The sequence below is a fragment of the Drosophila kikkawai genome, chromosome 3R (assembly GCF_030179895.1).
Source record: "Drosophila kikkawai strain 14028-0561.14 chromosome 3R, DkikHiC1v2, whole genome shotgun sequence".
NCBI lineage: Eukaryota > Metazoa > Arthropoda > Insecta > Diptera > Drosophilidae > Drosophila > Drosophila kikkawai.
The window spans coordinates 3096265-3110324 of NC_091731.1; the positions used below are offsets into that span (position 1 = coordinate 3096265).

The 14060-nt window shown below is 45.5% G+C and overlaps 1 protein-coding gene across 1 annotated transcript; it reads left to right on the top strand.

Annotated features, from left to right (window-relative positions):
• Positions 1 to 901: 901 nt before the first annotated feature.
• LOC121503286 (calphotin-like) lies at positions 902 to 2881 on the top strand. The gene has a single exon (XM_041777585.2). The coding sequence runs from the start codon at positions 902 to 904 to the stop codon at positions 2879 to 2881; it is 1980 nt and encodes a 659-aa protein (XP_041633519.1).
• Positions 2882 to 14060: the final 11179 nt, after the last annotated feature.

The window sequence follows — 14060 nt, forward strand, 5'->3', positions numbered from 1 at the left end:
GTATCGGACACTACGGGATTCAGCCCCGCCTTCCTTGTACAGGGCCGGGAACCACGCCTGCCGAACACCCTTTACGACGAAGTCACTCCAGGAAGAGGAACGGCTCAACTTTCGCCAACGGAGAGGAGTACGCAGCTCCACAGCATCTTCCAGGTCGCCCGGGAAAACGCAGAACGAGCCACAGCAGAGCAAGGAAGGCACTATAACCTGCGCCGACGCGAGTGGAGACCACCACTCGGATCCCTAGTCCTCGTGCGCCGCCACGTTTTGTCAAACGCCGCCGAAGGCTTTGCCGCCAAGTTGGCATCCAAATACGAGGGCCCATACCGGGTCATCAAGTTCCCATCTCCGAATATAGCACGGCTACAGATTCCGGGGAGCCGCCGCCGACGCACCGCCTGCATTCAGAACCTGAAGCCATATCACCAAGACAGCGACAACGACGACGACGAAAACGGCCAGAGCAACGACCCAGCACAGACAGATGGACGCACCAGGCAGGATGATGACCACGACGACGACGCCAGGGCCAAAGAGGACCAGGGTATCGTGGGGGCCACTTGCTGATGAGTGCGCTCGTCCAACGTCCCCACCCCCGCAGGGGGAAAACATACCCTGGCCGCTCTCCTTCAAATCATCCACGCTCAAGACACCATGAACACAGGAGAATAGCCAGGAAACCACGGGGAAATCGCCAGTTCCAGGGGAGGAAACTAATCCTTATTTTTCTACTCTCCACAGCCATCCGGAGTCCATCTACAGAGTTGCCAGATCGCCAGAAAGGGCTAGCTACCGGGCGATAACCACGCCGCACGACCTATCGATTATTCGATACCGCCCTCGCCGTCCGTTAGCTATAAATGGTAGCGTGGGAGCTTTCAAGCGCACAAACGCTTCCAGGATGCCACGCAAGGAGCAACGCAATCGCCATCAACCGAAGCGACGATCGCTTCCAGCCCAGCCTGCGCCAACCGTTCCGTCGGACCGCGACCACCCCGAGTCGCCACCACCACTGACGCCCATCCAACGGCGACCTCACCCCGCGATGGACGCCCAGATGGCACCACTGCCGCCGGCAGTCACTGGTCAGAGATCCCGCCCGGCTGCAAAACCGACCAGCGCCGGGTCACCACCGCCGCTGGCCCCGATCCGTCCGCAACTCAACGTCGACGATAACGGGACACCGCTGCTAGCCACACTGCCAGCTACGACGATCAGCACGGAACCACCCGCTGTCGTCCCGCTGGAGCCAACGCCGCCGGTGGAGGCCCCCACCGGATCCTCATCCTCGCCGAGGATCAGCCCGACCTGGTGCGAGGGATTGTCCTTAGAGGACATGATGACCGCGATCCTGGCCGAGGACGGGGTCCCGACACCGTTCTGCTTGGACGACTTCCAGGCAGAGGCGACGCTACCCGGACGGTGCAGAAACCCCAGTCCGCCTGCCACCGGGGCTCCCGATGAGTCGATGGCCGCACTAAGGATCTCCGACCTGACCACCCCTATCGCCAACAACGGGCTCATGGTCATCACTCTGGCCTCGGACGAGCCCATGACCACCGCTTTGGCTACCGACGAGCCCGTGACCGCCGCTGTGACTCCCAACGAGTCCATGACCACCGTTTTGGCTCCCGACGAGCCCATGACCTCCGTTTTGGCTCAGGACGAGCCCATGACCACCGCCGTGGCCCCCAATGAGCCCCTGACCGCCGCTCCACTCGAGGAGCTGATGGCCGCCTTGGCCAGCCACGAGCCGCCGGCCGCCTCACCGACTGTCGAGCCGATGGTCGCCCGGCATCCGCCCGTAGCCGTTCCCGGAACCCTGGGAGCGGTCTACGAGGACATCTCCGAGGAGGAGATCATGGAGATAAGTTCCGGCGAAGACGAGGAGCCAGACCTGGCGCAAGACGCCATCCTCATCTCCGACGAGGAAGACAACGCCGGGAAGACCACGGCCGACCCACGGGATCATCCCAACAGGACCATTGCCCGCCTCACGGGCGCATCACCGGCCGCGGCAGCAGCCACCGGGACCACCAACGCGACACCCCTTGGGGACGCGAGAGTCTCCGGAATCGCTGCCGGCGGACCGCCTGCCGTCACCCTGGAAACCACCCTTGCCAGGGCTGGGGGCAGCAGCCAGGGACACCACAGCACCAGTGTCGCGACTGGCCAGGGCAACCACAACGCCGGTACCGCCGCTAGCGCGCCCGACCTCGCCACCGGCCAGAGGACACCCCCTCGCTCGGGGCCACCTGACGCCCGCGCCACCCTTGGGCCACTCTTGGCAGAGCTGTTGGCCTCACCAGAGGGGCCCACAACATCCGCTGACGCCAGCCGACGAGCCACAGCCCGAGCCGCCGCCGAGAGGCTGCTGCAAGCGGCACCTACGCGCGTCCCTCCACCGAGGAGCGCCGACAAGGTCACCGCTGGCTGCACCATGGTCACCCCCCGGCCGATACAGCGGGTACGGCCACTGCCCGCCACGGACGAATACCGCTGGCGTTTTCGCCGCGCCCCGGCAGACCGCGACCCGGACGCGCCCACCGACGACCGCCCCGGCATCCTGCGCAATGCAGGCCGTCGACGCCGCGCTCCTTGGCCTGAGGAAGAGCCAAACTCGGACGAGGAGGCATCGACGGACTCCGAACCCGAACCCGAACCGGAGGACTGGGTGCGCGCTCCTGCAGGCTGGACCACGCAGGGCGGATGGCTCCCCGCCGAGCTCATCGCGCAGGTGCAGGCGCGCCTCCAGCAGCCGGTCACCAAGTACCTGCGGTATTTGATAGAGATGGGCGACACGACGTACCGCGTCCAGATCTCACGCGGCGGAGACCGCGTCACCGTCCTTCCTCATCCCCGAGGTAGGGATGGAGTGTGAGGAAGCCTCACAACCATGTTTTGTAGTATGTAAGATCATTTCCATTTTTATAATATTTAAGCTCATTTTCTTAGTATTTAAGTCCATTTTTCCTAGTACGTAAGAACATCTATACTTAGTATTAAGCATTAGGACATAAGTGTTAAATACTAAGACCCACGAAGGGCACACTAGTTAGGGATTTAGTGGTAGGGACTAGCGTTAAGAAAAAAACGCGCTCGAGATCTAAGAGAAAAACAACGACGAGACAACGAGCGGCCGAGAGCAGCCGAACACACACACGAGCGGCCACGAACAGCCGAAGGAAACGAGCGGCCGAGAGCGGCCGAACATACGAGCAGCCGGCAGCCGACCGAGCCGAAGGACGGCCAGCCGAACCGTCTTCGGCAAACACCCGACGACAAGGCCCGATCAGCCGAAGCATGCCGTCGGCGCATACGACAAAGACCGATCAGCCGAAGCATGGCGTCGGCAGACACGACAGGGCCCGAGTAGCAGATCGGCGACCATGACGCCAGCCGAAGTTCACCCGAAGCTCACCCGAAGTTTCCCGAAGTAAAACGACGCTACCGATCGCCGGAGGCCTATAAAAGGGCCTCGGCAAGCCGAGCCCGGCCTCTTCTCTCAGAACACCAGCAACGGACCAGACGTGCCACGGAGCTACAGGATTACATCGGAATAAAACCACGCCGCCGGCCACGTGCCCCAAAAATGGAGTTGGAGTAAATTATCGGTGAGCTGGCCAAGGGCCACCCCCGCGGGGGGAAAACTCGGAGTGCGCTAGGGAACAGCTAGATGTAGGGAACAGCTAGGTTTACCGACATTTGTAAAAATAAACTCTGGACATATAATAGAACTCAATCGCGGAAAATTATTTACCCTCTCGGCGCCCCATTACTTCTGGAGAGCAAGGGCCACCGGCACATGGCCAGCGTGGCCGGCAACCCTTCGCTTCTCCTTCTCTTAGAGGAGGGGCCGGTACCCCGGCATGCGGGATCGGTTTTCTTCCTGGCTAGGCATCCACATTCTCTCTGCCAAGGCGGCGAAGCGGTACTCGGCCTGCGGGACCGCCTCTCCGTTTTGGAGCCCTTTTCCCCGACACCCAGGGCGACTGGCACATGGTTTTGCATGGCTGGTGGCCCTCACCCGGATCCCGTTCGTTCGGGCATATCGGGGAACTGGATCTCGGCTTGCGGGACCAGTCTCCTCCGATTCCCGGACGATTCCCCACCCCACTAGGACCCCGTTTGTTCGGACATATCGGGGAAACTGGATCTCGGCTTGCTGGACCGGTCTCCTCCGATTCCGGGCGGCCCCATCTCACCCAGAGGCGGCGGGACGGTACTCGGCCTGCGGGATCGACTCGCCGTTTCGGTATCCCTTCTCGGGGACCCAGGGCGGCCGGCACATGGCATGCGTGGCCGGCAGCTCTCATTTCGGGCCGCTCATTCGAAGATCAGGGAACACCGGTACCCCGGCTTTGCGGGATCGGTCCGACTTCGGAAGATGCGCCCTCGTCCCGGATCTGGCAATCGGACTACGGCTTGCGGAGCCGGTTGCCCGGATTTCGGAAGCTTTTCCTGACCATCGCCTCCCCCTTTTCGCACCCAAATAAACATACCGGCCTTCGGGCCCGTCCTTTCTCCTACCTGTCTCCGTAAAATTATAAATATTTCTGTAGAGGACTCCTGGGCCGACTGAGTTATTATCCTGGCCATAGCATCCTTACAAGTTTTCGTGGAGCGATCTTGATGCTTCCGCAATGTGAATTAGAATTATAATATAATAATAAACTTTGATTAAGGGATAACCGCAAACATAATCTCTCGAGTTATCATGGCAGGGAGGGTACAGAAAGGGATGGCGAATAACAGCTAGCCACCCCTACTCCTGGTGTTCTCTTGATTAGCTTACTGGTCCGTCCGCGCATACCAGAATCCGAATATATCCTTTGTTGTTTTGAACTGTAGATTACAGTTAGTGCACTTAAAACTTTTCTTTTGCGTAGTGCAGTGTGTATATAGGGAAGATGAGGAAAACCCACGACAATCCGACGAGCTTAGCAAAGAGCAATGCTAGAAGTGCACGAAACCGAATCTCCTTATACACTAGGTTACCCTTAACCCGGTGAACACAGGCCAGGGAGCCCTGACGGGCAACCGACGATCCTAGTCTGGCGGACATAGAAAGACAAGGGAGAACCGACTAGCAGGCTGGCTACTACAATTTCTTGCCGGGGTTCGCCGCGTCATTTTGGGACAGTTCTGTGTCTATATCCGCGTCCAAATACCGAATACCGAACACCAAATTTAACTGCGCAGTTTCTTTGTTTTTGTTCGATCGTGTCTCTTCACCAATCTCTTTAATGCGCAGTTTCTTTATTCTTGTTCAGTCTTGTCTGTTCACCTATAACTTTAATGCGCAGTTTCTTTATTCTTGTTCAATCTTGTCTGTTCACCTATTACTTTAATGCGCAGTTTCTTTGTGTTAAATGAATTTCAGAACTTCTGTTCTTCTTTCTTTAAGGCATTCACTTAATTAGTTTAACTCTGTTCATTACGTATTCCGACACTTAATTGGTTATCTCAGACCCGGCACGAGCCCCCAAATGTAGAGTTTGTATTAAGTAGTTTATTTAAATATATTAAGTAAGGCTGAGATGGGTTATAATAAGTGGGGAATAACATAAACTTTTAGCAACTTCTGTGATTTAACAACTGTAGGCGACTTTAGCAACTTTGACAACTGATATTTAACTTCATATGACTTTAGTAGCTTTCTTAACAATTTAATGAAATAACTCCGGAAACACGACTGCTCCTTACGACTTCTCTCAGCGACTGACTCTCTTCTCCTCTCGTCACTCTGCAACTCTCCCTCTTGGACTCGCTGCTCTCATGATCGGCTGATTGCCATTCGCAACGACGCAAAATGTGTACTCGCTGCCAGACTGTACCTCAACACCTTACATACATGAAACCTAAATTTGGGGATGCACCAAAACTTAATTATATGGACACTGATTCATTTATTTACTCAATAAAAACAGAAGATTTATATGCAGACATTAGAAATGATGTCGAGTATAAATTTGATACATCTGAGTATTCAGATGAATTGGCTGCACTTTTTAATTTTAAGCAGTGTAATAAGAAGCGGTTAGGTTTCTTTAAGGATGAATTGAATGGTAGGTCAATGACAGAATTTGTAGGCTTGAGGTCCAAGATGTATGCATATATTTCAGAAAGTGTAGGTAATCAGCCCCAGAAAACAGTGAAAAAGAATAAAGGTATAAAACGTAGTTGTTTACAAAAAATTACATTTGAGGGGTATAAAAATTGTTTGTTTACTGGCCAGCAAGAATGTGATTCAATGTACATGTTTCGATCAAGAGGACATGAAATAAGTACAGAAAAAGTAGTTAAAATTACATTAGATAATAAAGATGATAAAAGAATAATATGTGATGATGGAGTTTCAACTCTAGCAATAGGGCATTATTCTACAGTAGAAAATAGAATAAGGAGTGAAATGGCCACTTTGGAAGCTCAGACAATGGTTTGGCGTAGCCAAATAGAGAGCTCTCAAAGACCTGTAACTAATAAAATATCACTTAAAAGAAAGATAGAAGAAAATGAAAGTGCGACTATAGAAAAAATTACCCACCTAATAGAGCATTATGCTTCAGATAATTATGCTAAGAAATTCAAAGAATAATAAGAAATATTAAAAAAAAATAATAATAAATAAATAAATAAAAAAAAAAATAAAACAAATGTAAGATATGTAAATAAAACAAATTATATAAGCTTGTAATAAAATATAATAATAATTTATTTAAAAATGTTTAAATCTAAGATATTAAAATTATATATAAATCCTATGTAAATAATACTATATTTAAGAATAAATCCTATGTAAACAATACTATATCTAAGAATTTATTAAAATATCATAAATAAAAAAAAATAATAATAAAATGAAAATTTTCAAAGTGTTTGAATTATTACAAAATTTCAGATGTTTCAATCCAACTATCAGCAGTTTTGGGAAAATTGAGCCAACGGACAAGAGCTCTGTTACCCTTTCTTTTCAAGACTTTTTCAACTAGGTATTCATCTGGGAAACTAGTTTTTTTCAGTTCTTCTTTATAAAAACCGCCCTTAATTGGATTAGAATTTAAATCCTCCAGTAAGTATGTCACAGGATTAGTATTTTGTATTTTAATAATTTTAAAGATTTCAGTGCTCCTATTTTGCGTGTAGGATTTTGCAAAAACTCCTTTATATTTCGAAATTCGAACATTATCACCAATTTTTAGTTTGCTACCTGTAAACATTTTTATGTTATTGTATACAGTTTTTAAAATATGATTCTCATTCTTCTGTTTACATCAATGGGAGCCATTTTTATTGTTCTATGTGTTGTATTATTATAATTGTTTATTAACTCTTTGTACATGTCAATCCACTTATATGTCCCATTGAAAGAAAACTCTTTCCACATGAGTTCTTTTAATGTTCTATTAAAACGTTCAACAATTGAAGCCTTTAGTGTACTAAAAGTTGAATAATGATTAATTTTATATCGTTTCATTAATGCTTTAAAGTGTGAGTTAAAGAACTCTTTCCCATCATCCGATTGAAGATTCTTAGGTACTCTTCCACCAGTTTTAAATACTTTTTCCATGGCCTCAGTTACATCTTTACCAGTTTTTGATTTAATTGCTTCACCCCATGCAAATTTTGAGAATGCATCTACAACAGTAAGAAGGTAGCGATACCCTTTATTAGGGGATGAATACTTCCACATCTCGACTAAGTCCACTTGAAATAAATCATCAATCCCCTTCATAATAACCCTACGACGTAGAAAATTTTTACGTGATGGAGCGTGTAATTCATTAATAATACCCCGCCTACTCATTTTCACACAAGTTACTTAGAATATCCCTTTTTTTCAATAATACTTGAAATAATAACCTCAAGTCTGTCTAAACGATCCTCAATATCGGTGGCCCTCACATCAGGAATACTAATAATTAACTCCTCTTGATGTGACATTAACGATGCTCTTATATCGTTCACAGCTTTATCAACATACTCCTTGATAACTATGTCACCATTCTCTTTTGAAAAGCCTGCATTTTTTATACGACTGCGTTGAATATTAAAGTTTCCATCTGTGTCTATGAAAAATCCTGTTGGTGTTTTCTCATATCGTTTTAAATGGTTAGAGCTCTGCTTATCATGAATATACCGTCCAAACTTGTCAACAGACATTATGCAAATAACCTTATTTGAATACTGTTGTATTAATATATATACTTCATTAGTATATTATTTGAGCCTCTCTCATTTTTTCAATTATAGATGTAATTTCATTCTCATGACTTGAATTTCCTGCAGATTTCGATGCTATTAATAGCTGTAATCGCTCAACTAATTCGTTTGGATTATCCCAATATACATACTTTGGTTTATTCATGTCAAGTCTCATGAAACCAGTCCCAGTTATTAGTGGATTAGTATGTTTCGGTGTAGATTCAGCAATAGGAGATTTAGCTAAAAGTGGTTTAATAATGCGAGAATATTTAAATGCTCTCGTTCCTTTCACCTGTCCATTTGGAAGAAAATTTCTTCGATAGACATTGGTTTGTAATAAAATTGATCTATAAATTTCCAATTCATCTGCATTATAATTTTCTGGATGATTATGAAAAATTAGGGAATAGTAGTAGGATATCCTCAGGTGCGGGCCAGCTTTGATCTTTAATCGTTAATTAGGGTCATTAATTAAATAGATAGGGGTGATCTGACCCCTGTCACCTTAAAAGGGTAGGGTAATAAAAATTGATTAGGGTGTGATTGAATGGATTGAGGACACGTGAGAAACGTGTGCGGAAGCGGTACCGCCCCGAAGACGCACTCGATACGGGAGCGAGGGAGCGATAACGCACACGATACGCCTTCGAGTGGGTATGCGAGGGAGCGATATCGTTCGACCCGCGCGCGAGCGGGTGCGTTACCGCCTCGAAGACGCACTCGAAACGGCTTCGAGAGGGAGCGATAACGTTCGATCCGCGCGGGAGCGGGAGCGTTACCGCCCCGAAGGCGCACTCGAAACGGCTTCGACTCGAAACGGCTTCGAGTGCGTATGCGAGGGAGCGATATCGCTCGACCCGCGCGCACCTGTATTAAAGAAATTGGAAGGACGAACGAGTGCGATCCTTAAAGGGATGAAGATGTTAGCAAAAGCCGGTGTACACCTGCGAATGCACAATGCAATTAAGAGGGATGAAAAGGTCACAGTCACCCGAGATCTTTAGGAGTGATAGAGAACTTGTGTGTGCTACCTTTCAACCAAAGGACGCTCACTGAAGAAGCAAACGAAAAAGGGATGGAGGGTGAAAAGGTGATAAACTGCATTCATCCTTTCTATTCCCCCATATCATTCGCAACGTGCTGTGATATGCATGAAGGCTCATGTCTTCATCTTAGAAGAGCCGACTTTAGCATAAGGGTGGGGCGGTATGGGAAAAGGTTCAGTCTCATACCCATTTCACTGATAAAAAAGTCTGAACATCGAAAAAGGAAAGTAACTCCTCCATTCATTCTAACTCGCAATGGTATGAGGCGCCACACAAGAAAAAGGATCTTTTTTCCAGTCAATCGTGACGAATGCAAAACTGGATCAATATGTTGGAAACTCAGGTGAATGAGACCATAGAGCATTAATGCAGAGTTCTAGACTTTCACTTTTAGTTTGTGTTCCAAGCGACTTCATCACGCCGGTCTTCCCTTCAACTTGAAGAAAATCAAAAGTGCTAGTGAAAATTGAACAAAAATCAAATTTAAACATTTTAAACAAAACAAAAAATATAAACATTGAAAATCAAAAACAAAAACTTTTTGTTATAATTCCAAGTGATTTCAACACGCCGGTCTTCCCTTTGTCTTAAAGAGAAGACAAAAGTGCAAAAAACAAATAAACAAAACAAAATAAAAAACATAAAAAAAAAAAAAATAATAATAATAATAAATAAATAAATTTATTTTATTTCAACAAACAAAATCATAATGACAGCAAGATGAATTCGACAAACAACAACAACAGCAACATCATCAGCACCAGCTCCACCTCCACTAGTAATGCTGGTTCCATTCCCCCTCTTGCGACAACCAGTGGAATTTACTGCAAATATTGCAAAATATATTTGCCGATGGGAGTGCAATCCGCACTGAAGCCCATAAAGTCTTCGCCACACAACATATAACTGGAAGTGTGAAGCAGATTCTGGATGGATTCAAGGGACGAATTCTGCAATACATGTTTGTCAATGAGGGGCCTGCAATCAGGAATCCCATTGAATTCTTCGATGAAGCGGGTGTAGCATTTCTCCCCCATTTAAAAAAAGCGCTGACCACTCACCTTTGCTCCAAAATTAATTTTGAGTTCTTTGGAGAGTATATGTTAGTAAAGGAGCATTATACTCGTGTTGAGATAAAGTCATTCCAAACTAAAATGACATTTATTACTTCAGCATCAAATTTACCAGCCTACATGAATTTTCATAAAGAGGAACTGGAAATAAAAATGGGAGAATTCCAAGAAAGGGACAGTGGTTGGACCCTAATTCGAATCATCAGAATGGAAATGAATATGATGAAATGTGATCCAATGAAAGGATCAGCTCATTTCAAGCTCCCTGAAATACTACAACGCAAAAACGCTGTAATAAATGTGAATAACAATGATGAATATTGTTTTAAGTGGGCGATTCTTTCGAGCTTATCAACAAATGATAAGCCACAGCGATGCTCAACATATAGGGTGAACATATTATCAGATATAATATACGGTGAAGGAGGTGTAAAACTAGATTTTACTGGATTAAATTTCCCAGTGGTGGTGGATGATGTGAAAAAGTTCACTGCACAAAATCCACACATAAGCATAAATGTGCTTGGATGGGATACGGATATAAATAAAGTTATTGGACCACTTTATTCAGATGGAGTGGAAAAAAATAAACACATAAATTTGATGTTTGTCAAAGGACCAACGGCCAACGTTCCCGGACATTTCGTCTACATAAAAAATATGTCACGGTAAGTAACAATAAAGTTAAAAAATAAATAAATAAATAATAAAAAAAAAATAAATAAATAAATAAAATTATAAATATTGTAATATAATTAAAATGCTAATTAAACTCAAAAATTACTTTTGCAGACTACTCTCAGCCCAAATGGGTAAGCAACAGAAGGCGCGACTTTTCTGCAACAAATGTTTGTCTTATTCAACGAATGACGCAAGAGCTGCAAAACATGCGGAAATATGCAGCAATGTCGTCACTGAAGTACCACATCCCAATAAATCAGAGCTGAAATATTCGAATTATCATCGACAACTGGAGGTGCCTTTTGTGGTTTATGCGGACTTTGAATGCATACTGGAACCGATGTCAGTAGCAGTAAGTGAGAAAACAAAGTTAATTAATAAGCATGTTCCAATATCATTTGCATACTACATAAAGTGTGTATATAAGTAGTTAAATAAGCCTGGTTTCGGGACCTTTGATGTCGGTAAAAAGGGTAATAAAATGCAATTAATGGATTAGCTGTCAAAATTAGAGTGGTTTAGATAATAAAAATGCACTTAGTTAGGGGGAGATATGAACCTGTCATAAGAGGGGGTAATAAAGATGGAATAAATTAGGGTCAGTGCATGTAAAAGGACACTTGAGATCAAGTGTTCAAGGGATTCCCACAGGGATATGGATACGAGTGCGAATGCAACGGAGCGATCCCGGTAGCGACCCCGGATCGATGCACGTGCACCGACGACCCCTCACTTAGAGGGTGAGGCAATTGAAAAAGGGCGCACCGGGGAGATCCTGCACCGACAGGAGTGATCCTGACCCACACGTGTACGTTCACCCACTTAAGGCAATTGAAAAAGGGCGCACGGCGGCGGTCCTGCTCCGCCCGGATAAGGCAATTGAAAAAGGGCGCACGGCGGCGGTCCTGCTCCGCCCGGAGTGATCCTGAGCATCCGGTGTACGTTCACCCACGATCCTCGTTTGAAAAAGGGACAGGGTGGATCCTCGTTTGAACAAGGGCGCCAGACGTGATCGTTCAGGCAACATCCTCACTTGATAAAGGGACGGGGTGTAAGTGAACAAGGGCACCAGACTTGATCGTTCAGGCAACATCCTCACTTGATAAAGGGACGGGGTGTAAGTGAACAAGGGCGCCAGAGTCGAAACATGTTCCCACCCACGACTCAGGACTGTGATTTTCCCTGTGAGATACCTCACTTGAAAAAGGTCACTTGTTTTCCCACTGAAGGGCCGCTGGAAAGAGGATCAGAGCAGTCAAATTTTCCCACCCTCATCCCACCTACACTAGATCAAGTGCGTGCAACAACCTGCTCAATTAGCTTACCAAAAATCTGGATGGGTGAAGGATGCACTTGTAACGGTTACTCAACGAAGTTGGATCACACTTCAAAAAAGGGTGGAAAGGTTGGGAATGGACATCAAGTGTTTGTCCCACATTTTTCGTATTTGTTTGTTGTTCGTTTTGCGGGTCTACGAAAAGAGTAGTTGTGACTTAAGAATCACTCCTAGTTTGTGTCTCAACCGTCACCATCAACCGCCGCCGCAACCGCAACCGAAAATTTCAAAGTGAAATAAAAAACAAGTGCAAAGTGTAAAAAAGTTTGTAAAATATAATTTACAAAATACACAAAATCGAAAAAAACCTTAAAAAAATTAATAACAAAAAACCAAAAGTTTTTAAAAACAATCAAAACCAAAAACCTTAAAAAAATTAATAACAAAAACCAAAAGTTTTTAAAAACAATCAAAAACAAACAAAACCAAAAACCTTAAAAAAATTAATAACAAAAAGCCAAAAGTTTTTAAAAACAAACAAATATAAAAATGTACGCCAACAACAACAACATCATCAACAACAACATGAATGCAATTTATTGCAACTCCTGCCAGCGGTACCTACCCCTATCAACTCAATGGCACAACCATGTGCGGACGGAGCAGCACAAATATTTTGCTACCCGACCCCTGGATGGGAGTGTAAAGCAAATCATCGATGGATACAAGGGACGCATCCTTCAGTATATGTTCATAAATGAGGGAGCAGCTCTTAGGATTCCTGTTGAATTCCTAAATGAAGCGGGCCAAGCGCTACTCCCTCATATCGAAAGAGTGCTATCGTTCCACACAGCTTCAAAAATAAATTTTGAACTGTTTGCAGAATACATGTTAATTAAAGAACATGAAACACAAGTGGAAATGAAATCGTTTCAGAGTAAGATGACTCTGCTTACGATTGGCTCAAATTTATCCGATTTATATAATTCCCACACTGAAGCCATTATTACGAAAATGGGTGAGTTCCAAGAGAAGGACAGTGGATGGACCCTAACACGCATAGTTAGGGTCGAGTTGAACATGATGCAATGTGTCCCTCTCAAGGGATCTGAGTATTTCGATCTCCCTCCCTCTCTTAAAAAACGCAGAGCATGCATCAATGTGCAGAATAGGGATGTTTTCTGCTTCAAGTGGGCAATAGTCTCAGCACTTAACCCCTTAAAAGAGAAAGGAGAAAGGTGCAATGCCTATGGTGTGGATATTAAATCACCAATTATCCACACCAATAATATAAAAATTGATTTTACTGGGTTGACGTTCCCGATGAAAATAAAGAGCATTGACAATTTCGTGCTTCAAAACCCTCACATAAGTGTAAATGTGTTTGGGTATGATGAGGAGAAGGACACCGTATACGGCCCACTATATTCAAATGGAATGGAGAAGGAGAACCACGTAAATATGCTTTTCCTCGATGGACCAACCCCCGATAATTATGGCCATTACATGTGGATTAAAAATATGTCCGGGTAAGAAAAAACATAAATAAATCAAAAAAATATATGAAATAATTAAATTTTTATGTCAATCCACTTATACATATAAATACATTTTTGTTTTACAGACTTCTATCATCACAATTGGGAAAAAACGGTGATAAGCGTTGGTTCTGCAACAAGTGCCTCTCATACTCAACAAATGAGGCCAGAGCTCAACGCCATGCAGAAAGATGCACCAACATTGTGAGCGAAGCACCCAAGGAAGGAGATGTCATCAAAT

Coding starts and splice junctions, on each gene's coding strand:
- LOC121503286 (XM_041777585.2), top strand. CDS start 902: ATGCCACGCAAGGAGCAACGCAATCGCCATCAACCGAAGCGACGATCG.